Source organism: Indicator indicator, chromosome 13 (genome assembly GCF_027791375.1).
Source record: "Indicator indicator isolate 239-I01 chromosome 13, UM_Iind_1.1, whole genome shotgun sequence".
NCBI lineage: Eukaryota > Metazoa > Chordata > Aves > Piciformes > Indicatoridae > Indicator > Indicator indicator.
In genome coordinates this window covers 27016781-27044315 of record NC_072022.1, presented here as the reverse complement: position 1 = coordinate 27044315, position 27535 = coordinate 27016781, and the positions used below count along the sequence as shown (strand labels likewise).

The following is a 27535-nucleotide window of genomic DNA, read 5'->3' as shown; positions in this document are numbered from 1 at the left end:
CTGTGAGGAGAGGCTGAGGGCCCTGGGGCTGGTTAGTCTGGAGAAGAGAAAACTGAGAAGAGATTTGATAAATGTCTATCAATAGCTGAGGGCTGGGGGTCAAGAGGGAGGGGACAGGCTCTGCTCACTTGCACCCTGGGACAGGACAAGGGGCAGTGGATAGAAACTCCAGCACAGGACAACATGAGGAGGAACTTCTTCACTGGGAGGGTCCCAGAGCACTGGAACAGGCTGCCCAGAGAGGTTGTGGAGTCTCCTCTGGAGACTTTCCAGACCTATCTGGATGCATTCCTGTGCGACCTGTGCTGGATTCTATTGTCCTGCTCTGGCAGGGGGGGTTGGAGTCAATGATCTCCAGAGGTCCCTTCCAACCCCTGACATCCTGTAATCCTGTGACACCTAAAGGTTTAGGTATAATACCTGCTCCACTTACCCCTTCAAGCTCCAGAGCAGCACTAAGCTGGCCAGCCCTTTCCAGTGCCTGCAAGAGATATAGAGAAGCCAACACACCAAAGGCAGTAATTGTGCCTCTTCGAAAGGAAACTTCCATTGCTGATTACTGCAAGGGTGCTCTACCAGTCTGCTCCATCAGCTGCTGACTCTGAGCTGCAGCATCAAGGAAATTTTTCACTTTCTGAAGAATTTCTTTCATTCTTTCATTTCCCCCAGCTCCACGGCACGTGGTTTCCAGTAGCTTCGGTTTTCCTTTGCCAAACGCAGCGGCAGCGTGTCAGTATCTGCTCTGCCCTCCTTACAGAGGGGAATCCACCCCTATAAACACTCTGTCAAAGCAAGCAGACAGCGGATGTGATTCTTCCTGGAGATCCTCTAAAATGTCAATCTGAGGGACATGAGAGGACAGCTCCAGCTTCTGTGCTGCGCTACCACGCAGACAGGCTCCAGCACGTCCTGCTGCTGAAGGCTAAGTTTAAAGCAAGCTGTGGTGGCTGCTCACAAGGCTTGCAAGGCACTTCCAGGCCTGCCTGACAGGATGTTTTCTGTGCCTATATACAAACCAGAGCCTTTGGCCAAGGAACATTCTTGCTTCCTGGCAATCCAGAGCTAAATATACACACTGGTCCCTAAGGGTTAATGTGCAAAATCACCGTGGCTCTATCCCACTTCTAGTTCAGAGAGGAAAGGGGCAGCACAGGGCTTGAGGGATTGAAGTCAGATAGAGAAATAGATGGATTCTCTGTTGAAAACAGCAGGATGCCCTTGAACATCCTTGCCTGGATCAGGAACAGTGTGACCAGCAGGATTAGAGAAGTCATCCTGCCCTGTACTCATCACTGGTTAGGCCACACCTGAAGTACTGTGTCCAGTTCTGGGCCCTTCAATTCAAGAAAAATGTTGAGATGCTTGAATGTGTCCAGAGAAAGGCAACAAAGCCGGTGAAGGGTCTGGAGCACAGCCCTGTGAGGAGAGGCTGAGGGAGTGGGGGTTGTTTAGCCTGGAGAAGAGGAGGCTCAGGGGAGACCTCATTGCTGTCTACAAGTACCTGAAGGGAGGTTGCAGCCAGGTGGGGGTTGGTCTCTTCTCCCAGGCAACCAGCACCAGAACAAGAGGACACAGTCTCAAGCTTCACCAGGGGAAAGTTTAGGCTTGATCTTATAAAGAAGTTCTTCACAGAAACAATTGGAATGAGCTGCCCAGGGAGGGGATGAGGTCAGCATTCCTGGAGATGTTTAAGAGAAGCCTGGATGAGGCACTTGGTGCCATGGTCTGGTTGATTAGTTAGGGTTGGGTGATGGGTTGGACTTGATGATCTAGCAGGTCTCTTCCAACCTGGTGGATTCTGTGATTCTGTAACAGCATCCAAAAAGTGATGTCCCCAGCTTCATCCCCCAGATGACTGAGAAGGTTGCCAGGCTCAGCACGGAGCAAGAGCAGAGATCTTGCACTGCTTCCTGGCAAGCACAGCACCACTCTCCCTGACTGAGATCATCTCTCTGCTTGCAGGCACAAAGACACTGTAAAATGCTCAACTCCAGCAGCGACTCCATGTACAACAACTGCAGCCACAGCACAGTGATCACCACCACAGTCATCCCCCTGGTCTACTGCCTCATCTTCCTCGTCGGGCTGCTGCTGAACGCGGTGGCCGCATGGATCTTCCTCTCCGTTTCCAGCCAGAAGAGCTTCATTGTCTACCTGAAGAACATCGTTGTGGCTGACCTCCTCATGAGCTTGACCTTCCCTTTCAAGATCCTGGCTGACTCGGAGCTGGCGCCTCCCCAGCTCAACGCCTTCGTCTGCAGGTACTCCGCTGTCGTGTTCTACACCAACATGTACATCGGCATCACCTTCTTTGGCCTCATCGGCTTCGACCGCTACTACAAAATCGTGAAGCCTTTACTCACCTCCCTCGTCCACACAGTCAGCTACAGCAAGGTGGTCTCTGTCCTCATCTGGCTGCTGCTGCTGGTGATCTCTGTCCCAAACATGATTCTAACCAGCGAAGCCACGGAGGAGAACTACTCCAGGAAATGCATAGGTCTCAAAAGCGAGCTCGGCAGGCAGTGGCACAAGGCCTCCAGCTACATCTGCACAGGGATCTTCTGGGTTGTCTTCCTCCTGCTGATCGTTTTCTACACCTCCATCTCGAGGAAGATCTACAGCTCGTACAGAAAGTTCCGCAGGACCTCGGAGGCGGCCAAGAGGAAGACCAGCCGCAACATATTCAGCATCATGTTCGTGTTCGTCGTCTGCTTCGTGCCCTACCACCTCTGCAGGATCCCCTACACCCTCAGCCAGACCAGCTCTCGCTTCACCTGCCAGGCAAGAACCACCCTGTTCTATGCAAAAGAGTTCACCCTGGTCCTCTGTGCTGCCAACATCTGCCTGGACCCCATCATTTATTTCTTCCTCTGCCTACCCTTCAGAGAAAAACTCTACCAAAAGCTGCATCTCAAGCTGAAAACGCCGAGTGAGGTCGAAATTTCTAAGTCCAGAAGGTCAAACACCCTTGGGGAAAGTATGAACGTAGTGTAGGTTTGGGGCTGTCAAAGGATGCACCTCCCAGCAAGAGATTCAGGAGTGGAAACCTCCCAGAGAAGCTGAGCTGATGGGAACCAGCAAGGAACCAGGAGAAAGGCATCAGCATGAAATACCAATTGGTGCTTCTCTGTGTGAACCATGATTGAACATCACCCTCACATCTGCTCTGTGCTATTCCAGCTGATGCTCTGTGCTGCAGTGTGGTATGACCTGTCTGGATCTCAAAACAAAGAGAGGAGTAACTGCAATGACCCATCCTGGAGCTCCATGCTATGGGTCTCTGTATGGATTATCTCACAGACTCATTAATCCAAGCCAGGCACAACACCCAGTGATCAGCAAACCAAGCCTGAAGGGCCTGGCAACGACCAGTTGCTCCACCTGGGCTGGTGCAGAGCCCTCAGCAGCCACAAGGCTCTGACCTGGCCTCCACCCACCCATGAAGAGGACTGAGACCCTGAGGACAAGTGCTCTCCTCTGCCTACCAGCTCACAAGGCAAGGTGCAGCTTAAGCAAAAGACTCAAAAAAGCTCCAAAACAAATACCAAACCAAAACAAAAAATCCCCGATCTGTCCAGATCCTGACAGCCCCTTGGTAAAACTGTTGTGTGTATACAGGCACCAGGACAGGGTAGAGGCTGCCGTGCTGGAGAGCAGCTCCACAGAGAAAGACCTTGGAGTGCTGGGGGGCAGCAAGAAAAGTGTGACCAGCAGGGCTAGGGAGGTTTTGCTCCCCCTCTGCTCTGCACTGGGGAGACCACAGCTGCAATCCTGTGTCCAGTTTGGGGCTCCCCAGTTCAAGAGAGACAGAGACCTGCTGGAGTGAGTCCAATAGAGAGCCACGAGGATGCTTAGGGGACTTGAGCATCTCCCCTGTGAAGAGAGACTGAGAGCCCTGGGGCTGTTGAGTCTGGAGAAGACTGAGAGGGGATCTGATCAATGTCTATCAGTATCTGAGGGGTGGGGGTCAAGTGGAGGGGGCCAGGCTCTTTTGGGTGGTGCACACTAATAAGCCAAGGAACAATGGATACTAACTCGAACCTCAAGGTGAGAAGAAATTTCTTTCCAGTGAGGGTGACAGAGCCCTGGAGCAGGCTTCCCAGCGAGGTTGTAGTCTTTCAAAACCCAACTGGATGCACTCCTGTGTGGACTACCCTGGGTGATCCTGCTTTTGGCAGGGGGCTTGCACTGGATGATCTCTGGAGGTCCCTTCCAACCCCTAACATTCTATGATTTTATATATTTTTTTTTAATGTGTGTATATATATTTATATAGGATTTCTTAAGGGAAAGATTCTACACATCTAAGTATTAAACACAACTGTTTGCCCCCCTTAGGCACCAAAGGTCAGAGTGCTTCTACAAAAGGTGATGCTCAATATAAGGAAGTGTTTAAAGAGGCTCCTTCTGTAAGTCAGGAACACAGTGACTTTGCACCACGTTCCTCAGGACCTTCCAGGAACCCACAGTGCTCACACCAAATGACTCCCTCCCTGCTGCTGCAGGAGGAGCAAGAGCACCCAAGGAGCTGTTTGAGAGCTCCTGGCTAGAAACTCTGGGGTGCATTTAAACCATTTGCTGCTTTCCCCATGCCTTGGGCACTGCATTTCTCTCTGTACAGCAGTAATGGCTCCCAGCCTTCTAGACAGAAATATAATCTCTTCTCAACCGTATTTCAGGGCAGATTTTTCTCTTCCTGATTGATTTCATCACTCTCAGGGAAAACACCAGTGCAGGAAGTACCACAGAAGCCTCTTTCCTTTCCCTCAGCACAGCAGAGACAGGGACAGGCATGCTTCACCTCTGCCATTCTGTTTCACTTCAGTGCTGACAATCTCTTAGGGTGAGAGATTTTTAAATGCATGGCCTCTGAACCTCCTCCAGGGCTGTGTGGGTAACTCTTCCTTGGTCTGAGACCACTGCTTGACAGCAGCACCATTCCACCACTCAGCGTTAGATTTCAACTGAAGGACCAGACAGCTCTGCTCAGTTCAAACCCACCCTGTTGGAGCTTATTTACTTCCATCTATTTCCTACTTGCCTGAGCAGAGATCCCAAGCAGCACCCAGCACATCCTGGATGTTCATCCCACTGCAGGGGCTGGGGGCACCCTCAGCCTGAAGCAGCCTTTAGGGCCTACAGGAGAAGGCTGCTCTTTGGCTTTGTTTTGTAAAGAAAACACATAGAAGATTATTTACATGGTGCTTCCAGAGCTCCCTGACTCCTGCCAAACTGAGACTTTGAAGCTAAGGGAAGCAGCCTGCTGGGGAAGGGAAGCTGTGACTCTCTGAAAGATTTTGTGTCATTTATGGCTAAAAAACATTTTGTTCCTTTCATGGTATAGTTTGGTATTTGCCTGCACAAACCTAAGGAACACAGAGATGAACTCACTTGCACAATATAACTTGAATTACTTTGAAAAGATGATTTAGATTATGCAATAGTTTCCTCACCCCACCAGATTACTGATATTAGGAGGAAAATCTGCAGAAGGCCCCCAAGGGAAGGGATGCTGAGCAAAACACCCTTGGGAAAAGGTGACACTGACCTTCAGGCTTTCAGTTAGCTTTGATAACAGATCCTGCTCCTGTTGGAGAAGGTGTCACCATCAACCCTGCTGCAGCCAGCCACGTGTCACAAGGCTCAGCTCACACCATTATTAATCCAGGCTTCTGCTCCGCTTCCCCAGCCTTGCTCTCTCTTTGGCTGCATGAACTGGGATGGAAAGGTACAGGACCAGTTCTTTTTTTCTGCTCTGGGTAAGTGAATTCTTTCACACCTTTCCCAGCACATCACACTGCAGATCAGCCCAGCCCAGCATCAGACACCCAGAAGTCTTGTGGCTGCACCAAGTGTCCGCTCTTTGCCTTGTCCACCTACCATCTGGAGAGCTTCCCTAAAATTCCTGCAGGGAAAGGAACCCAGAGCTAAAAAGTTTGAACAAAGACCCAGTCCCCAGCTGCAGTTTACCTTCCTGATGTTCTCCTGGCTCCCTCCATGATACTGCAGGAACAAGAAGCTGAGTCTGGTCTGTTGATTCCTTGGAGGGCTAAATTACTCAATCTGGACCTTGAATCTCTGGCAAAGGCCTCTGAGAAGAACAAGCCTCCAGCACAGGCTGCCAAAAGCCATCAAGCCCACAGAGAGGTGCAGAGAAATGGTTATGCTCACTCATTTTAGCCTCTCTACCCCAAGCCAAGGTGGACCTCCTGGACATCTTTGTAAGGAGATGTTGTTCTGCTGTTCAAAACCTTGAGACAGCACCCAGGAAAGGTGGCACAAATCCACTTCAGAAAGCCCATAAACCTCTCACATTTTAAACTACTCCTAAACCTGTCCTGGCCTTCAGTGCTACCCCAAGGCTGTAGACCCAGAACATTACACTGGACACATGAGAGTGCTGCAGGTGGTGTGCAATGGGCTTCTCACACTAACATCACGGTGCAAAGCTCCACAATGGACTCCTTTCCCTGCCACTGACAGAGCACAGCAGTTTTTCAGGAGAAGAGCTCATCCTAGCAAATGGAAATCCTTCCTCCAAACACTCCTGCAGGGCAGGAGGCTCACCCCACCACTGCCTTCACATATCAAAACCTCCTGGTTGTACAGAAATCCACTCAAGACTCTCACTGAGTTTAATTTTGGGAGATTCAAATCTGTCAGTGAAACTCATGAAAAGCAGTAAGAGAAAACAGAGAACTTGCTGCTTTGTACATGAAATATCCTTTGTGCCTAAGGATGGCAAAGGCACCACTGAGACTGCTCCACAAAGACAGGCTCAGTACCACAGGTGAGCCCCATTCACAACACCAGGCTTCTGATGCTCTTCTAAAGGTCATCAGATTTAGGGTTCTGAGGGATGATTTCATCCTTTTGGCTGAGTTCCCACTCACACCAGCACCCCTTTGTTCCCTGGCCCCCAGGAGCCAGCCTCAGCAGGCAAGCATCAGAAAGAAACATCTCAAGCCAAAAGTCAAAACTTCAGCAGAGTTCAAACCACCCAAAATAAGGGATTGTGATGAGAATCTTGCTCCAATGACTGCAAGATCTGCACCTGTAATTTATGAGCTGAAATGGCCTTTTGAAGCAGCCATGGAGAGGGGAAAAAGATGACTCTGAGCTGCAGTAAGAACACAAGCAGGACTCAGACTCACGTTCTTGTGTTTCTCCTCCTCTCAAAACACTTTTTCCAGGAAGTGGAGACCACTTCTCTACAGTAAAGTTTACCTAACCACCACCTTGTCTTTTGCAGACCTGCAAAAAGGTTTTTCTGAGCTGTAACTAATTCTGCAGAAGGGAGACACAAACACACATAAACCTCACAATGCTATGTTTCAAGCTTCAAAACAAGGAAAGAAAACTGCAAGTGTGGAAAGACCAGTTCTGCACAACAAGCAGAAGACCACAAAAACACAGAATCACAGAATTATTGAGGCTTGAATAGACCTCTGAGATCATTAAGTCCAGCTTATGACCCAACACCACCACACCAACCAGACCATGGCACTAAGGGCCACATCCAATCTTGCCTTAAACACCTCCAGGGAGGGTGACTCCACCACCACCTCCCTGGGCAGTCCATTCCAGTGTCTCATTCCCCTTTCCTCAAGAAAGTGCTTCCTAACATCCAACCTAAACCTCCCCTGGCACAGCTTCAGGCCATGCCCTCTCATCCTGGCACAAGTTGCCTGGGAGCAGAGCCTGACCCCCACCTGACTACAACTTCCCCTCAGGTAGTTGTAGAGTGTGATAAGGTCCCCCCTGAGTCTCCTCCTCTCCAGGCTACACATCCCCAGCTTCCTCAGCCTCTCCTCATCAGCCTTTCCCTCCAGTCCCTTCCCCAGTCTGGTTGCTCTCCTCTGGACCCACTCCAGCACCTCAAGAGCTTTCTTGCAGTGAGGACCCAGAGCTGCACACAGTGCTCGAGGTGAGGGGGGCACAGGGGCAGAATTCCATCCCTAGTCCTGCTGGTCACAGTGTTCCTGATACAAGCAAAGGTGCCACTGGCCTTGGGTGGCAGCTGGGCACACTGTTGGCTCATGTTCAGCTGGTTGCCAACCGGCACTGCCAGGTCCCTGTCTGCCAGGCTCCCTCTCCAGCCACTCATTCCCCCAATCTGCAGCACTGCATGAGGTGATCCTGGCCAAAGCACAGGGACCACATTTGCTCAAACCTGGAGGCAGGATCATTCCAGATGCTGAAGCTTTGCAAACACTTGGACAAATATGGTCTGAACTTTAAGCTTCTGACTAAACCTAAAACCAGGCATTCTTCATCTGTGTCTTCACAAAGCTGGGGGAGGTGGCGTGTGGGTTCTCAGCTACAGCAGAGTGCCACCATTTGGGGGTTTCACTACATTGTCAGTACTTCAGCCCCCCCTCAGCCTGCTCTGAGACATTTGCTCATGGTTAAAAAAAAAAAAAAACCACACCCAAACATTGATTATGACCATTGCCCTGTATCCATAATGTGTCATTTTGAGTTTTAAATAGCACTTGACCAAGGGCCAAAAGGTTGGGAGTTATAAATTCTACTGACTCCAAGGACATTTACCTTAACATCTAGGGGGAAAAAAAATATATTATACTGAAAGGAATATTATATTGCCCGAGGGCTAAACTACACCACCACCCCCTGATTCCAGGTTGATTTTTTTAATGTAAGACATAGGAGGAGAAGAGAATTTCAGATTCTTAAAAGCAAAAGCAAAACAGCAGCCACTGACATCCCCAGGTCAAGAGCCTGGGAAAAATGAGATGAAGTTTTACAAGTAAATGAGGAAGCTCCCACGCTGGGGCTGGCCAGGCCAAACCTGCCTCCTCTCCCTGACACACAAACATTTTAGGTTACATCTCCAGGAGGAGAGGATGAGGATGGTCCTGCCTTCAGGACCACAAAGAACCAGCCAGCTCACAGTCTCACAGCATATCAGAGGTGGAAAGGACCTCAAAAGAGATCATCAGGTCCAACCCCCTGCCAGAGCAGGATCCCCCAGGGTAGGCTGCACAGGAATGCATCCAGGTGGGTTTGGAAAGGCTCCAGAGAAGGAGAATGCACAAACCCTCTGGGCAGCCTGCTCCAGTGCTCTGTCATCCTCATTCTCCTCATGTTGAGCTGAAATCTTCTGTGTTCTTCTATGTCCCAGCACTGCTCTCCAGCCCTCTCAGCTCCCTGCTGTGGACAGCTCAAGCAGCTCTGACCACCTTCCCTCCACAAAAACACATTCTGAACTGCAGTCCCTGCATTAATCCATGGACTGGCCACACCAATGTGCCTACCTCAGCTCTTTTGCACTTGGTCCCTCCCCATTGTTGTCCATTTCATCCTGCACAGCCCCCAGTGCCCGAGGAGCAGCTCAGCACCGCAAGACCCAGGCAGAGGGTACAGGAGAGCACTGTCCAACCCTAGCTCCTGCAAAGGAAAAGAGCTCTCTGGGCTGTTCCGTTAACACTGACATCTTCCTGTGGCCTCTCTTTTAGGTCCCTTCCCTGTGGTTTAGCTGTTTGAACGCTGGTTTGAACTGCGTCAGCCAGCACAGCTACAAACCACAGCCTCATTCTGAAACCCCAGCAGACACAGGCAGGGGAACAAGTAACACACCACTGGGCTGGGAGAGCCTCCAAGGCAGCAGACCCTGCAGGATCCTGCTCAGAAGGCCCCAGAGACCACCAGGAGAGGTAGGTGCTCTGAGTCTTTATCCCAGCCTGTCTAGAGCTAGGTAAATACACAGCCTGAAACATTAACAGGGAACCAGTCTCAAGGGTCCTGCAAAGCAGCCCTTGCTCTGCCTCTGGTCACTGTCACTGGGCTGCAGCTGTGCTAAATCCCTGGAGGCTCCAGTTCTAGAAGTGTGTCAGGGCTTGCTTTGCTGGGCTGCCTCTTTGTGCTGTGGAGGGTGAGCAGAGCTGTGCCATGACACAGCTCCCACCAGCTCAGGACCAGGGTGACAAGCCCTGCACGCAACCAAGCACGCCCCAACTGAGTCAAACTCAGTCTTGTCTTCAGGACAAAAGAAACCTCCTGCAGAAAGCCAACTCTTCTCTCCCTGTGAGGAGAGGCTGAGAGCCCTGGGGCTTTTTAGTCTGGAGAACAGAAGACTGAGAGGGCAGTTAATAAACATCTATAAATATCTGAGGGCTGGGGGTCAGGAGGGAGGGGACAGGCTCTGCTCAGCTGCACCCTGGGATGGGACAAGGGGCAATGGAGAGAAACTGCAGCACAGGAGGTTCCACCTCCACATGAAGAGGAACTTCTTCACTGGGAGGGTCCCAGAGCATGGGAACAGACTGCCCAGAGGGGTTGTAGAATCTCCTTCTCTAGAAACTTTCCAGCCCCATCTGGATGTGTTCCTGTGTGACCTGTGCTGGATTCTATGGTCCTGCTCTGGCAAGGGGTTGGCCTCAATGATCTTCAGAGGTCTCTTCCAACTCCTAACATCCTGTGATCCTGTGAACTGCACAAAACAAGCTGCTTTTCCCCTTGTTTTAAATCCTAGGAGTACCTTCAATGAGGTTTATGAGCTATGCACATCTGGACGTGTCTTACAGCAGAAAAATAAAAGTGCAAATACAATGGTTCTCTTATATTGTCCCTCATTTTGATACACACTCTAATGAAATCAAAGTGTTGCACTGATGCTATTCAAGACATAAATACATTAGCTTTCATTCCAAGAAACTCTAATGAACCTGCCTCCCTTACCCACAAACATTCTGTGTGGCAGTCTGGCAGTGTAGCAAGCAAAAAAACGAAACCAACCAGAACCCCTTGGTCATGGAGTAGTAGATTTAGCTAAAATTAAGACTCAAAGTTGTCTACTTTGCCTCCCTGTAATTTCTAAGGGAGCCTAAAAAGCTTCTTTCAAACTGTCTTTTAAAAGCTTCATAAAAATAAGCCATTAATTACTCCTCTGCTCAGGCAGGATGAGAGAGGAGTCTGCAGAACCTTAGGGCTTCTCAGAACTCATAGCTCCTCTCCCCAGCACCTCCCTGCATCGTCCTGACAGTGCAGTAACCTCCAACTCCCACATCTCCAACCTCCAACTCCAACATCTTTCACAGAATAAGGCTGCTGCAGACATCACCCTGGGTTTAGGCACAGTTGCAGCTGCTGAGAAGCTGTGAAGTTTCAGTATGACCATTAGTAACCAGATGCTTAAATCATAAACAGATTCAAACCCTTCCTCTGTTGGTTGGGGCAGTGGTGGGGCTTGGGCTAACTCATTCAGTTCTAGTGGATAAGTTTCTCCTCTTCATGTTTTTTACCATGAGGGTGGTGAGACACTGGATCAGATTGCCCAGGAAGCCTCATCCCTGGAGGCTCTTAAGGCCAGGCTGGATGTGGCTCTGTGCAACCTGCTGTAGTGTGAGGTGTCCCTGCCCATGGCAGGGGGATTGGAACTGGCTGAGCCTTGAGGTCCCTTCCAGCCCTAACAACTCTATGAATCTATTATTCTGTGTTCTCAGAAATTCTATGTTCAAGAAGAAATTCTAACACATCTCCAAACTTTTTGCAACATGAGAACAAAGCTCTTTTCAATTTCTGTGAAGCAGCACAAGGAGAGAGGGAAAAAAAAAAATATTCCTTCCCAATTGCATTTTTTTTTCCACATGAAATGAATTAACCAAAATTCCTGTTTCTCAGAAAAACCTGATGTCATTGATGGACAAGGGGCAATGGGTGGATGTTGAGGCACAGGAAGTTCCATGTGAACATGAGGAAGATTTTTTTCCCTGTGAGGGTGACAGAACACTGGAACAGGCTACCCAGGGGGACTGTGGAGCCTCTTTCTCTGGATATATTCCAAACCCACCTGGATGTGCTCCTGTGTGATCTGCTCTAGGTGCTCCTGCTCTGGCAGGGGTGTTGGACTGGATGAGCTTTCGAGGCTCCTTCTAGCCCCTAACATTCTGTGATTCTGGGTTCTTTTTGCAGGGTCTTGCTGTCTCCTAGCAGCCAAACCAACTCGCACAAGAAATCTGCGATGCCAAGCAACATTTCCCACTGCCATGTGGGTGGGGAAATGGCACCTTTCACCTATTTTTACTATTTGATTTTCCTCGTGGGCTTCATTGGAAGCTGCTTTGCACTCTGGGCATTCACACAAAAAGGTCAGAAGCAGAGGTGCATGAGCATCTACTTAATCAACCTCCTGATGGCGGATTTCTTGCTGACTCTGGCGCTGCCGGTCAAGATCGTTGTCGACCTCGGAGTGGCACCCTGGAAACTGACCATCTTCCACTGTCAAGTCACAGCCTGTTTCATCTACCTGAACATGTACTTATCCATCATATTCCTGGGATTTGTAAGCATGGATCGTTGCCTTCAGCTGACGCACAGCTCCAAGATCTACCGGGTTCAGGAGCCAGGCTTTGCCAAGGTGCTGTCTGCCGCCGTGTGGGCCATGGTTCTCCTGGTAACAGTGCCCAACATGGCCATCCCCATCAGAACCATCAAAGAGAGGCCTGGAGCCACCTGCATCGATTTCAAGACCAAATTTGGCAGGGACTGGCACGTCTTCACCAACTTCATCTGCACAGCCATATTCCTGAACTTCTCAGCCATGATCCTGATCTCCAACTTCCTGGCAGTCAGGCAGCTGTACCGCAACAAGTACAGCGAGGGCTACGTGCACGCCAGGAGGGCCCTGGTCAGCATCCTGCTGGTGACTGCAGGCTACCTGCTCTGCTTCCTCCCCTACCACATCGTCCGCATCCCCTACACCCTCAGCCAAAGCCACACCATCACCAGCTGCTCTCTCAAGCAAGCTCTTTTCAAGGCCAAGGAAGCTACCCTGCTGTTGGCAGTGTCCAACCTCTGCTTCGACCCCGTCCTGTACTACCACCTCTCCCAATCCTTCAGACTGAAGGTTACTGAGACTTTTGCAGCATCCAAGGAGGGAAAGCCTTCCACAGACAGAGGTGCAGGACAGAAGGCTACAGCAGAGGCAGAAGGAATGGCTGACAGCCAGCTGAAGCACCTGCAGCACGAATAGCAGCTGTGCAGCTGCAAGCACACCTGATGTGGCTAACGACATCCCTGCTCAACCACAAGCCCAAGCAGGAGGAGAAAAAAACCTGACCAAACCCAGCTGGCTCTGTTACAGGGTCAGATCACAGGTCTGAGGGAGCAGAGTGTTCAACAATGCCTTTCAGATCCATGTACCAGTGATGATCTACAGGGATCAGCAATGCTGGAGAACACAGCCTGTCCAGACAGGCTCAAACACAGCAGTGTGATTATTTATGGCAAGCAGCTCACGTTCTCCCTTCAGTATGGCACACCAAGAGATTATTTAACAGCAGCTCTGCAGCTGCAGAGTTTTCATATACACAGTTACCCCCAAAAAGCACTTCAGAGGGCATTATTTACTCCAGTCTCCTTCTCTGGAGACTTTCAAGCCCCATCTGGATGTGTTCCTGTGTGACCTGTGCTGGATTCTATGGTCCTGCTCTGGCAGGGGGCTTGGACTGGATGATCTTCAGAGGTCCCTTCCAACCCCTAACATCCTGTGATTTTAAGCTGCACTAATTATCTGCTTACATCACTCCTGCAGTTTTTAATAAAGAAATGTCTTGTTCTTGCCAAGTTCCATGGCCTCTCCTTGATGCTGCTGCTTCAAGAAATAGGAAAAAGCTAATTTGTTATTACAGGAAATTCAAGGAAATTAAGATAAAAAGGATAAATCATAGAATCATAGAATGGTCTGGGTTGGAAGAGACCTCCAAAGGTCATCCAGTCCAACCCCCTCTACAGTCAGCAGGGACATCCTCAGCTAGATCAGGTGCCCAGAGCTCTGTCGAGTATCTCCAGGGCTGGGGCCCCAACCACCTCCCTGGGCAACCCGTTGCAGTGTTCCACCACCTTCACTGTAAAGAACCTGTTCCTAATATCCATTCTAAATCTCCTCTGGTTTGAAGCCATTGCCCCTCATGCTGTCACTGCAGGCTTTTGTAAACAGCTTCTCTCCATCCTTCTTGTAGGCCTCCTTCAGGTACTGTGTGTTCTCTGTATTTAGGACACAGCAACTCAGTTTATTAAGATTCTAGTTGACAGGTACTTCCAAAAAACCAATACATCTGTAGAATCATCTATTTGCATAGGAAAACCCCAGATACCTGGATTAGCTCCATCCCCAAATCAAAAACATTCCAGAAACAAAACCAAGGTGTCCTTTTTTTCTTTCCCTGATCCTTAAAATGGGCAAAATATGACTCAAAACTTGAAGCAAGTATCCAAAAGTCTTGTGAACAGAAATAGCTCATTCAGTGTTCTCATAACAATTTAACTTGCAATAAATCAGAACCCAGACTTTGTGGAGTGAGACATCTAAAGCAAAGCAAGCTGTGCCTGGCACTGAGAGCATTCAATACTGTTTAGAACTTATCACTGTTGGTACAACAATCATAAGAGTCATTCTCAAGTAGATTCATTCCAGCTCAAGGCTCATTCAGTATCTGGGCCCTTTCTCAGCACAGCAGAAAACACAAGAAGCCATCTGAATGAGGGTTTGGGATCTGGAAAGTTATTCATGGGGCTTTCTGAAGTTGCCATGAGCCTACAGACAAACACAACAGCAGCAGCAGCCAAAACTCCATGCCAGAAGCAGCAGGGAGTGGATGGGAGGAAGTAACACCCTTCTGTCCTGTACATGTCAGAACTGCTTCTGTCAGATATTTTGGTAGCCATCCATCTGCCCAACCACAACATCAAGTTGTCTAGCCCCTGGACTGTGGTGGTTTATTGTGGTGCCCAAAGAAGCCAGCACACAATATTAGGTCTCCTTCCTCTGACCCCATTTGGATGCCCATGGGCTTCTCTAAACCTACCCCCACAGCCACAGTGTGGGCATGGGGTCCTCAGGCAGAGGTCACAGCACCCAGCTCCCTGCAGACAGGGAGCTTCCCTTCCTTTGGAGGTTCTGCTGTCACAGCAGGCAGCACTGTTGGGCAGACAAGCAGAGGTCACTCACCAGAGGCACAGGGAAATGCGTTGCGTACTGCAAGTGGCACAGGAGGTCATAATTGGATGGGAAAATCACTTCCCTCAGTCCTTCCCTCTTGACTGACTTCTTGCTGGCAGCTGAAATCCTTCTGTCTAAGGAGGGGTTCACACTCTCACAGGGCTCCCCAGGCATCAGAGAGAAATCCTGAGGCATGTAAAACAAAAGTTCCAGGTAAGCACAACCTCTGGCTTTCCAGATTCAAGCAACTGCAGTAAGAGACTGGAGCTGAAACATTTGAGCCTCAGGCAAGGCAAGGGCAACCATCATCAAGCCTGAAATTTCAGAGACAGACACACACATTGCATGTCTAGGCACATCTCTGTTGTTATCAGAGAGTTTTAAAGCAGCAGCAGCCATTTAAGGAACAAAGGATGACAATAAAGAGCAACTGCCACGCTGCTTGTGCTGCTCTGACACAGAAACCACAGTGAGATATCCCAGTGAGGGAGGGAAATCATGACAAGGGTGAAATGGGAAGTGACAGACACTGTGGGCAGGCATGGTTGAAACCACCAGTATGAGAGATGTCAGGTTGAAAAAGGGGTCCCAGTGTCCTGCAAACAATCTGCACTGACAGGTCTGGGTGGGTGCTGAACAAGGATCAGACCAGAGGAAGAAATGAGGCGAGTCAAGAGCCATGCAGAACCAGGCTAACAGTAAGAAAAAAAAGAGAGGGGGAAAAGATTTGGAAGAGAGAGCCAAAACTTGAGAGAGCCAAAACTTGAACAGTCAATTGAAAAGCAAGTGGTATCAGTGGGGCTCTGGGATGCCAAAGAAGTTGGTAGCTCTGCTTATTTACTCCTGTTTAACACACAGCACTCTGAATGTGCTGGGACAAGGGCCAGGAAGGGAAGGAGAGGCAGGGGAGTGTGCAGGTGGACAAGGAGGGGAAGCACAGGAGAGCAGCAAGCTGTCACCCAGCAGAGAAAGGAGGCAGTGACACAGAAGAGGGCAGAGACTGGATACCCAAGGCCATGGGCTGTGGATGGAAGCAGTGAGGTGGTGCTGGGGCTATGGGGAGGTGGTGCAGTGGCAGCAGCAAGCAGCAGGCACAGGCACCAAAGGCATGCAGAAAATCAGAAGTTAAACCTACTGGAAACTCCAAATCAAATTCTGCCTTAAAGTCACTCTTGTCTACATCATCAAAAACACTGGTGGCTCCTGAGTCAATGCCCATGTGTTCCATACCACTATGGTCCTGACAGTGGCCAGGGAGAAAAAAAAAAAAAAAAAAAAAAAACCAAACCAAGGATCAGTCACATCTTACTGAAGAGCCATCTAACTGATCACAGGTTAACAACCCAAGCACTCCCCCCAAGTAAGAATTGGGAAAGCAAAGGGTTGATGGCAAGAAGTTTTCCCATACTGACTGTTAAATTTTTATGAAAAGCTTCAACTCACAGAAGTTATTTCTCAAGCAGAAATCTACAGAGGCATAGGAAAGAGCAGGAGCCAAAGGGGGAAACAAAACTTTGAAGTATATCCCCAACGAGCAATTCTGCTCCAGGGACACCCACGGAACAGGAAGCTGACTCCTGTACATCCCCAAGATTGATTTCCCACTTCGTTGCAACACACAAGGCAGCTTGTAGAAACCCCTCAGGTTTTCAGGGCAAATTTGGCCAAGAGACCAACAGAGAGATCACCAGAAAACTATCAGTTCAGTGTATTTGCACTAAACCAGCAATATTCACAGCAACACACAGGAATGAGGCTAATGGATCACTTTCAGTCTTTTCCAAGAGAGGGAAAGAGACAAGGAGATAAAATAAATATAAGAACTTAGGATCCCCTACCTGAAACAATCATGCTTCAAAACTCTGAAGCACTCATGCTGCAGAACTGAGCATCTCCTGCCTGATGTTTAACAAAACAGAGCACAAAATACAGGAGAAACAGCCTGAAGTGTTACCTGCAGTTTCACATCATGGTCCTTGGAGCAATGTTGCTGCCCCATGTCCCCAGGAGGTGACTGTGGTCTGGGGGTTGCAGTGATGGACAAGTCTCCCCAGGCTATGAAAGCGCACATGTAGGCATCGTGGGAGAAAACGCTGTGCTGGGTGAATTCAGAGAACAGCAGCACCAAGTTCACAAACTCTGTCTTCTCCTGGTCACTGTTTGGATCAGCTACTCAAAAACAGAAGAAGGAGCAAAGTCAGAGTGTGGTTTCAGCTTGTAAGTCTTTGGGTTTCAGCTATCCAAACTGCAAACCCCAGCCAATCGATTAGAAAGTCAGAGAATGGTTTGGGTTGGAAGGGACCTCCAAAGATCATCTAAGTCCAACCCCCTGCAGTCAGCAGGGACATCCTCCATTAGATCAGGCTGCCCAGAGCCCTGTCCAGCCCAACCTTGAATATCTCCAAGGATGGAGCCTCAACTACCTCCCTGGGCAACTTGTTCCAGCGTTCCAGCACCCTCATGGTAAAGAGCTTCCTCCTAATGTCCAACCTAAAAGCCTACTAAGAATGTGTCAGGCATCCTACACAGGTCAGAAAAAACCATTTCCCATCTAATTGCATGTTTCTCTCTGTTGTCAGCTCCAGACATGGGACAGACATTTCAGAGAGCAGTGGACTCCAAAGCCCCAGTCGGAGGGGGGGTGGGGGGGTGGGGGGGGTGTCAGAGGTTAATTAGAGTGTTAAATACTCCCAAAAGATAAAAAGAAGGGAGGGAAAGGACATTCCTTGTGGCATAAAAAGCTATAGCTGAAGCTCTGGACTGTAACAGACCCCAAGGGGTTGCCCTCTCCTCTCAAACTGAATTACTGTAGCAGCCCTTGTATTCAAACCAGAAAACCTTCTGAAATCTGTGCAGGCAGCTCAAGATCTTTGCATGGGAGGCCCTCGAGATGTAAGGCAATCTGCTACTAAAGCTTGCCAGTGTGTGTGTGTTTTAGCTATTAAATTGTGCTCACACACACAGAGGCATCAGGAAAGAGTTCAGTAAATATTATTATTATTTTCCAGTGCCACAGCAAAGCCTAGAGAAACACAGCAGCAAATCATGCTGCTAAGTTTCTTTGTTGCACCTATCTTTAATTGGATTTCTTCTGTACCACAGAAAGGTTTGCAGCACTGCAGAAAAAAAAAAAAAAAAGCTTTCATACCACACTGACTCCACTGGGCAACCAAACCTCCAGCTGCAGAGCTACCAAATCCAAATCATCCTCATTGATCTAAAACCCAATTTTTCTTTACAAGCTCAAGTTAGCTCAGAACAAGCAGAACACAAATAGTTGGGATGGTTTATCAACCCAGGGTCAGCACTGGCACCAAAATAGAGCCCTGCCACAATACCTCAGAGCCTGCAGCACATTTTCCAGAAGCTTCTCCTTTTTGGGATGTTGAGAGATTTCAGTTTGCTTTAAGGGCACCAGAAAACAAAATGCACTAAACTGGCAGTACTTAAGATAGCAGAAGCAGCAGCTACACTATCAGACAGGTTTCTTGGCCAACTCATTTCACAGAGCAACCTAACAGTGAACAAAAGAAAAAAAAATCCTTTTGCAATCCACCCATTTGTCAGCTAACAGCTGACAAATTCAGCCAGGCACTTGGAATGTGGATGGGTCAAAGAGGGAAGTGTTTGCTGTTAAACATGCACAGAGTGCAAGCCATTCCCCCCCAAGCTTAAAGAGAAATAAACATGGTTTCTGCCAACTTCCCTCATGTGGAAAGAAAGGAATCCAGATCACAGAAAGATCCCAGAACAAGGCAGCAGCTTGCAAAGAAACAGAGCAGGTAATTGTGGAAACTGTGGATTCTGTGGAACACAGAATCACAGAAAACATCTGGTTGGAAGAGACCTCCAAGCTCATCCAGTCCAACCCTTAACCCAGCACTGAAGACTCAACCATGCCCCCAAGCACCAGGTACAGGGATGGTGACTCCACCACTGCCCTGGGCAGACCATTCCAATGTTTGAGAACCCTCTCTGTGAAGAAGCATCTCCTAGCATCCAGGCTGAACCTCCCCTGGTGCAGCTTGAAACCATTTCCTGCTAGAGCAAAGCAGTAGCCCCAGCAGACAGACAGCAGCCCAGTTGCTTCTGACCCCCTCTGGGATATAAATGAGTTCCTACTCACATAACCAGGGAGCTTGTGTATCCAAAAACCTTAGAGGGACATTCTGAAAGACAGGAAGACTGGAACCTGCCAAGGAGGCTGAAGACAGGGATTCCTTTTCATCCAGGACCTCAGATTCCCCACATCTCTGCACAGCCAAACAAATAACAACAGATGTAGTCAGGCACAAATCCACACAGCATTCCCACAGTGTGCTTCCAAGGCAGCCCCTCCTCATGTGGATCCTTTCCTACCTCCTCAGAAACCCCAGACTTGCTCTAGAATAGGTTTTTCCCGTTGCCTATGGGGCTGTTTCTGTTTCGTTTCATCACTTTGGGTTACTGATGGACCAGGAATGCCTGAGGCATCATCTGCAACGTGGGTTCATGTAACAGCCAAAATGTAAGATACAAAACTGCCAGGATCAGTGTGACCACAGAAGGTAACTCCTCTTGTTTGTGTAAGACACTAAATACAACAATAACCAGGGCAAAACATCCCTACCCAGGGTGGGTTTCCTGTGAGGGAGGCAGAAACAACAGCCAGCTCCTTTCTAACCAAGGCTTTATGGTGAGGAGCAGACAAAGCAGAGAGGCTTTGGAGAGTGAAGGTCCTGTTGCACCTCACAGTGTCTTACAGACAGATGCACTTCTGGGAGTGTTCTCACCAGTGTCCCCACACCAGGCTGAGCAGACATCACAGCATTGTCCTGGGGACATTTTTTTCCTACTTAGAAAACCCACCTCAAAAGAAGACCCTTCCCACACAAACTGGATAGCAGTGAGGCCAAGGCAGCAATGCTGTGGGGAGTTCCCCTGGCCCAGAGCTGCAGCAAGGCTGTGGGGACCAGCTGCCTGTTTAACCCTCACTGCAGGGCACAGCTCCTACTGCTGAAGTTTCGAGTGCCAGCCTGTGTGAGCTGGAGCAGGAGCACTTGCCACAAGGCACAGGCAGGAGTTTACATCCCAGATGGCACTGCAGCATCCTGCTCTCCAGGGAAACATGTCATTGTCCCTGAAAACAAAGCCCTTCTAGGAATGCAGGACTTAAACTTGCACTCACATTTTGACCCCAAATGGATCTTACTTGCAGAATCTCCCCAGAGTCCTCCACCAGCTGAAGATCCCTGCCCCTAAGCCAGACCCACCCCCTCTTTTTGAGGGCCTCCAGTGTCAGCAGCACCTCTTTGTTTGGGCAAGTAGTTGACAGAAGTAAAGCAGCTCAAACCAACAGACATGAATCAGCTGGCACAGGACAGGCTGCTGGTTATCCTGACTTTAACTAGAAGGGGTTGGTTTACATTTTTAAGATTATCTAGAATTTAAAAAGTTGTAAACTGACAACAAAAATCCCCAGTGCTCCAAAAGCCACCAAACCTATTTGCTGTGTAATGAGACTGAAGTGATGATTCCTCAAGAACTACCTTACTTAAGTGTTAAGCACACTGGTGACACTGTCCCAGAAGTGGAAATAACTTACTTCTGCTTCAATTTCTGCTTGCCTCTTCTCCAGCTGCTTGACTACAGCCATGGCCCTGCGCTTACCAGACCTTTTGCAGCTCACAGCCCATTCACAGAGCAGCATCACCACGGCCTCATCGCTGGGGGCTCCCTGCTCAGGGTGAGAACAGAGACACAAAACCCTGTCACCCACACAGCAGGCTGCTCCTCAGCAGCTTGCAGCCACCAGCATGCTGTGGGACAGATAAAAGCTGAGTTTTGTTCTTTAGCACTGCCAGGTGCACACAGGATCACAGATGCTAGGGGTTGGAAGGGACATCCAAAGATCATTAAGTCTGACCCCCCCCCTGCCAGAGCAGGACCAGAGAATCCAGCACAGGTCACACAGGAACACATCCAGAAAGTCTCCAGAGAAGGAGACTCCACAACCTCTCTGGGCAGCCTGTTCCACTGCTCTGGGACCCTCCCAGTGAAGAAGTTCCTCCTCATGCTGAGGTGGAACCTCCTGTGCTGCAGTTTCTATCCATAGCCTCTTGTCCTATCCCAGGGTGCAACTGAGCAGAGCCTGTCCCCTCCCTCTTGACCCCCAGCCCTCAGATATTGATAGACATTGATTAAATTCCCTCTCAGTTTTCTCTTCTCCAGACTAAACAGCCCCAGGGCTCTCAGCCTCTCCTTACAGGGCAGTGCTCCAATCCCTTCAGCATCCTTGGAGCCCTCCCTTAGACTCTCTCCAGCAGATCCCTGTCCCTCTTGAACTGGGGAGCCCAAAACTGGATGCAATATTCCAGGTGAGGTCTCACCAGGGCAGAGTAGAGGGAGAGGAGAACCTCCCTGGATCTCCTGAATGCACCCCAGGATCCCATTGGCCTTCTTGGCCACCAGGGCACATTGCTGTCCCATGCAGAACTTGCTCTCCACGTTTGCTTTATTTGTAGTGTTTCCAAACAAAATATAATCTGGAAGCCAAGGAGAGAAATCTCAGTTTTCACACTGCTGATCATAAAGTCAAAATTCTCCTTTATCAGAAAGTTGCTTCACAAACACAGAAAAGTGTTTTCTGCCTGATGAGCAACAGGAAAAGCACACCACAGAGCCTCTCACCCCAGTTAACCACACAGAACTTACTCTTTCCTCACATAAATTCTTCCAAACCTCCTTCAGCTGTTTCCAGACCACTACCTACATCACACTGACACAAAGAAAGAGCACAAAACAACCTCTAGCAATGTCTCTACCAGATAACCAAGATCAAAAATCTCCCCAAAAGCTCAATTTTTGTCTGAGCCAACACAGACATTGATAAGAAACAGAGAATGTCTCTAAGAAATGTGTATTTACAGAGCAGCAATGGGATGGAGTAAGCTGCTAGCTGTTGAGTGCTCCTCCAGTCTCTGCTTCCATAATTACCACACTGTGGAAGGATTTTTTTTTTCCTTGTGTTCTTCTGAACTGGACCTGCTAAAGCTCCTCACTCCTGCCTGAGCTGGCTGCCATCTCTGAACACTCAAACCTGAGACCAACCTGCACATGAAGCAGATGTGATTTTCAGGCTGGATCTTACTCCAATCACTTCAAGCAACGCTGTGAACTCTGACTTTTGAACTCACTTCTCTGTGTAGCTCTGGATTAAAAAAATCTCTTAACAAAGGGATAAATAAAGGGTAGATGTTTGTGCAGCTCACAAGAAAGTAACATTTACAAGCACACAGGAGAAGGGCACCCTCAGGAAATGAATACTTTTAGGCATTTCACACCCACAAGCATGAAAGTTACTGCCTCAAGTCATCCTCCTCCTCAGAAAAAAAAAAAACACCAAACCCAAGGGTGTGCTAAAGAAGGCTGCTGTGTACATGCACATCACACAGAGGAATTTCCTGTAAACACATCCACAGGCCAACAAGAGAGAGCAAATAACACTGGCTGGGGGCAGTGGGGAGGGGGAAATGCTTCTCTTTACCCAAATGCAGTGACAGGGTTAATGTCACCAGTGCTGTGGTTAGATGCAGTCAGCTAACACCACAAGTATGGATACTGAGCACTTCTGAAGGCAGTGCAGAACAGGCCAGGAACAAGAGCACCATCAGATTTTTGTAGGATAGAAGGAAAAAAAAAAAAAAAGGGCCTGGACACCCACAAATGCCTGACTCAGAGTCTCAAATGCACACAGAATCACAGAAACAGTCAGGTTGGAACAGAGCCTCAGGATCATCAAGGCCAACCCAGAACCCTACTCTAAACCATAGCCCCAAGCACCACATCCAAACCACCTTGAAACACATCCAGACTTGGGGACTCTACCACCTCCCTGGGCAGCACATTCCAGTGCCTGACCACTCTTGCTGGGAAAAAAAATTCTTCCTAATTCTTCCCAAGCCTACCCAGTGGCAGCTTGAGGCTGTTCCTTCTTGTTCCATCACTAATTAGCTGTGAGAAGAGACCAACAGCAGCCTCACCTAAATTAGCTCTGCTCACAGACACAGATCTGTAATGAGGGAGCTCTCCAGGTGGATTACTCTGTATGGAATCAGAGATTTAGAGGGATTTTCAGCCAGTGAATGCAGTGACACTGGCAGTGCAGACTAAAACAGGGGAGATGAAGAAAGGCCTCAGAGACTGCAGACCCAGAGGGGTGAAAGCCCTTAAAGGATGGAAGCGAGCAGCACGCACGCACCGCAGCACGAGCAACAGCTCAGACAAACCTTAGCACTGGAGCACAGTTGGCATATTTGCTTTAAATTTAAGGACTACCAGGAAGGTAAAAGCCTCAGCCCTGGAGGTTTCTAAGGCCAGGCTGGATGTGGCTCTGAGCAACCTGATCTAGTGTGAGGTGCCCCTGCCCATGTAGGGGGGTTGGAACTGCATGAGCCTTGAGGTCCCTTCCAACCCTGACAATCTGATTCTGTGCAATGATGAGACCATGCTCAACAAAGTATTAAGCACTGCTCTGAAGTGGTCTGAGATTAAAGGAAACACAAGTTGTGTTATTTAAGTCACAAAATGCATTTTCCCCTTCCAGAGAGGCTTGGGACTTTAATGCCCTTAGAGACAGAGGTCAGCAGAAACATGATGGTGGATTTACTGAAATCAAGGGTGAAAACAGCCACACAAACAAGCTCCAGACAACTAAGCAGTTCAAGTAGCTGAACTAATGCTAACTGCATCATTAGGAACACCACAAGAATGCTCAGAACGTGCTTTGCTTTCTCAGAGCTTGTGGAAACTGACTCTGGTTCTGCAGAGCCAATTTGATTTTGTCTCTCTTACTCTGTCATGCATCGCAACAGGCTCAGATTCAGCCCTTAGCAAAGTGTTAAATTGTAGCTTTCTAACCAAAAAGGCATCCTTAGACCTCCTTTCCCACGGTCACAGCCCAGTTGGGGCTTTTTTTTTGTTGTTTGTTTGTTTCACTTTCAGCACAGTGATCTCAGAAAGACAAATATTAACTCTCTGCATCTGTACCAAGCCCTGCTGGTGAGAACTGAGTTCAAACCAGGATTTTTTTTTTTCCCCTCTAAACCAAAAAACATCTCCTAGCTTCAGAAGAATCCAGCCAGACTTCAAAGACAACACAAGAAGCAAGACCTAAACACAAGTTCAGAGACCTGAACTTTAAAAGCTATCCAAGTGCACAAATATCCATGAAGCTTCAGGGTTCTACATAATGGTTTCAAGAAATTCAGTATCAGTCCTTACAAATCCACTGCTCCCTCCTTCATCCATTCCCTACTGGAAAATCCTGGCATGAAAATTCCCTTACTAGGTGTCCCTCCCTCTGCTGAGGCATGCTTCAAGCTAACCAAACTGTATTCTTCTACACAGCAGCCTGACAGGGTAAGGTCTCACCAACTATTCTAAAATAAAAAGGGGAGGGAGAAAAAAAAATACCAACCCATTTCTTAATTCCCTTCCTTAGTTGCACCTGAAGACTGATGACAAAAACTTTCCATGATCTCTGAAAATGGTTCTAGAAGCATGGGTAAAAATACCACCCCCCCTCCAAAACAAAAAGAATGTGTAGGTTTAGAATATTTTACTATACATAATTCATTCATTTACTACTTTCTACAAGAGAGGTTGAAAAGTTTTTACCAAACAATAAACTGCAATTTTACTTGGCAAAACCCTAAAAAAAACAACCCACAAAACCCTGACAGATCCTTTCCATGTACTCTAAACTTCACATAGGAGAAGATTCCAATATAACAGCAAAGAGCTGTTTTCTCCTAATAAATCCCAAATCATAGAATGGGTTTGGGTTGGAAGGGACCTCCAAAGCTCATCCAGTCCAATCCCCCCTGCAGTCAGCAGGGACATCCCCAACTAGATCAGGTTGCCCAGAGCCCTGTTGAGCCTCGCCTTGAATTCCAGGATGGGGCCCCAACCACCTCCCCTGGGTATCCCATTCCCATGTTCCACTACCCTCATGGTAAAGAGCTCCTAACATCCAATCTCAATCTGCTCTGCTCTAGTTTGAAGCCATTGCCCCTGGTCCTGTCCCTGCAGGCCTTTGCAAACAGTCTCTCTCCAGCCTTCTTGTAACCCCCTTCAGATACTGTCAGGCTGCTCTTAGGTCTCCCCAGAGCCTCCTCTTCTCCAGCTGAACACCCCCAGCTCCCTCAGCCTGTCCTCATAGCAGAGCTGCTCCAACCCCCTGATCATTTTCATGGCCCTCCTCTGGACCTGCTCCATCAGGTCTGTGTCAATCCAAATGTCAAGCAGTAAAGAAAAAGCACAGCAAAGAAACCTCCCTCCCCCAAAAAAAAACCCACAAAGCTTTTGTATCAAACAGAGACATCCACCCCAATTCTCCTCAGTAGAAATGAAGCTTGTTGTGTACAGATTAGGAAGTGAGAAGAGAAGGCAGCCTTTACTTCTTGAGTATCTTTACTTTGGTTTGCCCAGAAAATCTTGTGATAAAGAGTCTCTGGGGAACTGCTGGAGTCCAACCTGTTGGAGCAGTGCCGATCCAACACCTCCAAGGTGTGCCACACTCTGCTGATGGTCACCCCTACAGGTGGGGGTGAGAGAGGAGGAAGGAAAGGTTCACTCAAGAATGACACCCATCTGGCAGGTCTGTTACCAGGATTGGGGCAGGTTTAGGCTGATGCCTAGGAAAATTTTCCACAGATGGAGGAGAAAGAGGTCGAATGTAAGGAAATCACCATTGGATGGAAAAGGGAAAAGGATGATAAGGTCTAAATAATCTCATTGGTCTGATAACTAACAAAGTTAATTGTATAAACTAACTCTTTTGGGCTGCTTCTTCTCTCTAGCAGATAGCAGCTGGTGGCTTTTGCTTAGCTGCATTCTTGTTGTGATTGGGTATTAACAAACTACTCTCTGCTCTTCTCTCTCTTTTCCCTTGTATAGGATGGGGGAAGGGAGCAGAGAAGGGGAAGCTGTTGGTAACCCCCGGTTTTGTCCAGGGAAGGGTTCTTGTGTTGTTTATAAATTGTAAATATATGCAAACATTGCATATTTTGTACATATTCATTGCCCTTCATATTCTTCTAGATTTTAGCCTGCTTGTAAATAAGAGCTTCATTTGATTTCCCTCTCAGCTAGTCTGGCAACTTCATTCTGGGGGGAATTTCAACCCACCACAAGGATGAATCCTGGTGCCGCAAGGTTAGACTGAAAGCAGCAGAACAGATGCTTAAAACTTAACACCCCCCAACCACCACCACCACCCCCACCTTGGTTCCAGCTGGAGTTCTCTTACCTGCAGTTGATTCTTGGCACTTGTAAAAAGATCACCGAACCTCCACAGCTTGGCCTCTTGGTTTGATCTGCTCTTCTACTTCAGAAATCTTTGCCCTAACCTGTGGAGGGAAAGAAAATTAAAAATAAAAATAGAGAGAGCTGCTAATTAGCTACTGGTGGGAAGTCTCAATTTTCATTTGAAGCTCCTGAAAGCTTTCTCAGCAGGAGCAGGGTACCCTGTGGTGTTCCACAACAGCTCCTTAAGGTTTAGGAACAACAAACCCAAGCAGGTTCTGTTCAACTGTTTTGTCTGTCACCAATGAGCTTGTACAACAACAGATCTTTTCCTTAAGGTTCAACCCACCAAAAGGTAACTTCCAGCCTGTCTGTGAGGGACTTTGGAGGGTGTCAGTTCTGGAGCCTCTATTACAAGAACGATCTGCAGGTGCTGGAAGGTGTCCAGGGAAGGGCCACGAGGATAAACAGAGGGCTGGAGCTGCTCTGCAGACAGACTGAGAGAGTTGGGGTTGTTCAGTCTAGAGAAGAGAAGGTTCCAAGGAGACCTTCTTGTGGCCGTCCAGTATCTGAAGGGGGCTACAAGAAAGCTGGGGAGGGACTTTTGAGGGTGTCAGGAAGTGATAGGACTGGGGGGAATGGAAAAAAAACTAGAAGTGGGGAGATTCAGATTGGATATTAGGAAGAAATTCTTCCCCATGAGGGTGGTGAGAGACAGGCACAGGTTGCCCAGGGAGGTGGTGGAAGCCTCATCCCTGGAGGTTTTTGCAGCCAGGCTGGATGTGGCTGTGAGCAACCTGCTGTAGTGTGAGGTGTCCCTGCCCATGGCAGGGGGGTTGGAACTGGCTGAGCCTTGAGGTCCCTTCCAACCCTGACAATTCCAGGATTCTAACAGTCATGTTCCACAACACATTCCCCCAGGCTTCCTCTTCTTTAACAACTTCAACTCATTTCAGTTTGCTAACAGAAAACATCTGAAGGTAAATACACTTCCTGCCAGTTTCACTAATGACAGACAAAGTAAGGTCACAACACTGCTCTTGGAATTAGCCCTGCAGAAAGAGCTGAACTTGGCTGTAGCCTCCATGATCCCAAAGGAGACATTAGGAAGAAATTCTTCCCTGTGAGGGTGGTGAGACACTGCCACTGGTTGCCCAGAGAAGCTGTGGAGGCTCCAAGCCTGGAAGTGTTCCAAGCCAGGTTGGATGTGGCCCTGAGCAACCTGATTCAGTTGGAGGTGTCCCTGCTTACCACAGGGGGGGTGGACAAGATGACCTTTGAGGGTCC

General features: G+C 48.6%; 3 protein-coding genes across 3 annotated transcripts in view; 2 read left to right on the top strand and 1 right to left on the bottom strand.

Moving 5' to 3' along the window:
- The window catches only part of MED12L (mediator complex subunit 12L), a 124702-nt gene that overhangs the window by 76128 nt on the left and 21039 nt on the right, over positions 1-27535 (bottom strand). The window contains 7 exon segments of the mRNA XM_054385766.1: positions 14972-15148; positions 16098-16202; positions 16917-17131; positions 19089-19215; positions 20547-20678; positions 25402-25538; positions 26253-26352. Of these exon segments, the coding sequence (XP_054241741.1) occupies positions 14972-15148; positions 16098-16202; positions 16917-17131; positions 19089-19215; positions 20547-20678; positions 25402-25538; positions 26253-26352 (993 nt within the window).
- Positions 1981-2994, top strand: LOC128970928 (P2Y purinoceptor 14-like). Its single transcript, XM_054386320.1, has one exon. It carries the CDS (start codon positions 1981-1983, stop codon positions 2992-2994), a length of 1014 nt encoding a protein of 337 aa, XP_054242295.1.
- GPR171 (G protein-coupled receptor 171) lies at positions 11984-12974 on the top strand. Its single transcript, XM_054386156.1, is given in 2 exon segments — positions 11984-12915; positions 12917-12974. Coding segments are annotated over 2 exon segments (990 nt in total).

Coding starts and splice junctions, on each gene's coding strand:
- LOC128970928 (XM_054386320.1), top strand. CDS start 1,981: ATGCTCAACTCCAGCAGCGACTCCATGTACAACAACTGCAGCCACAGC.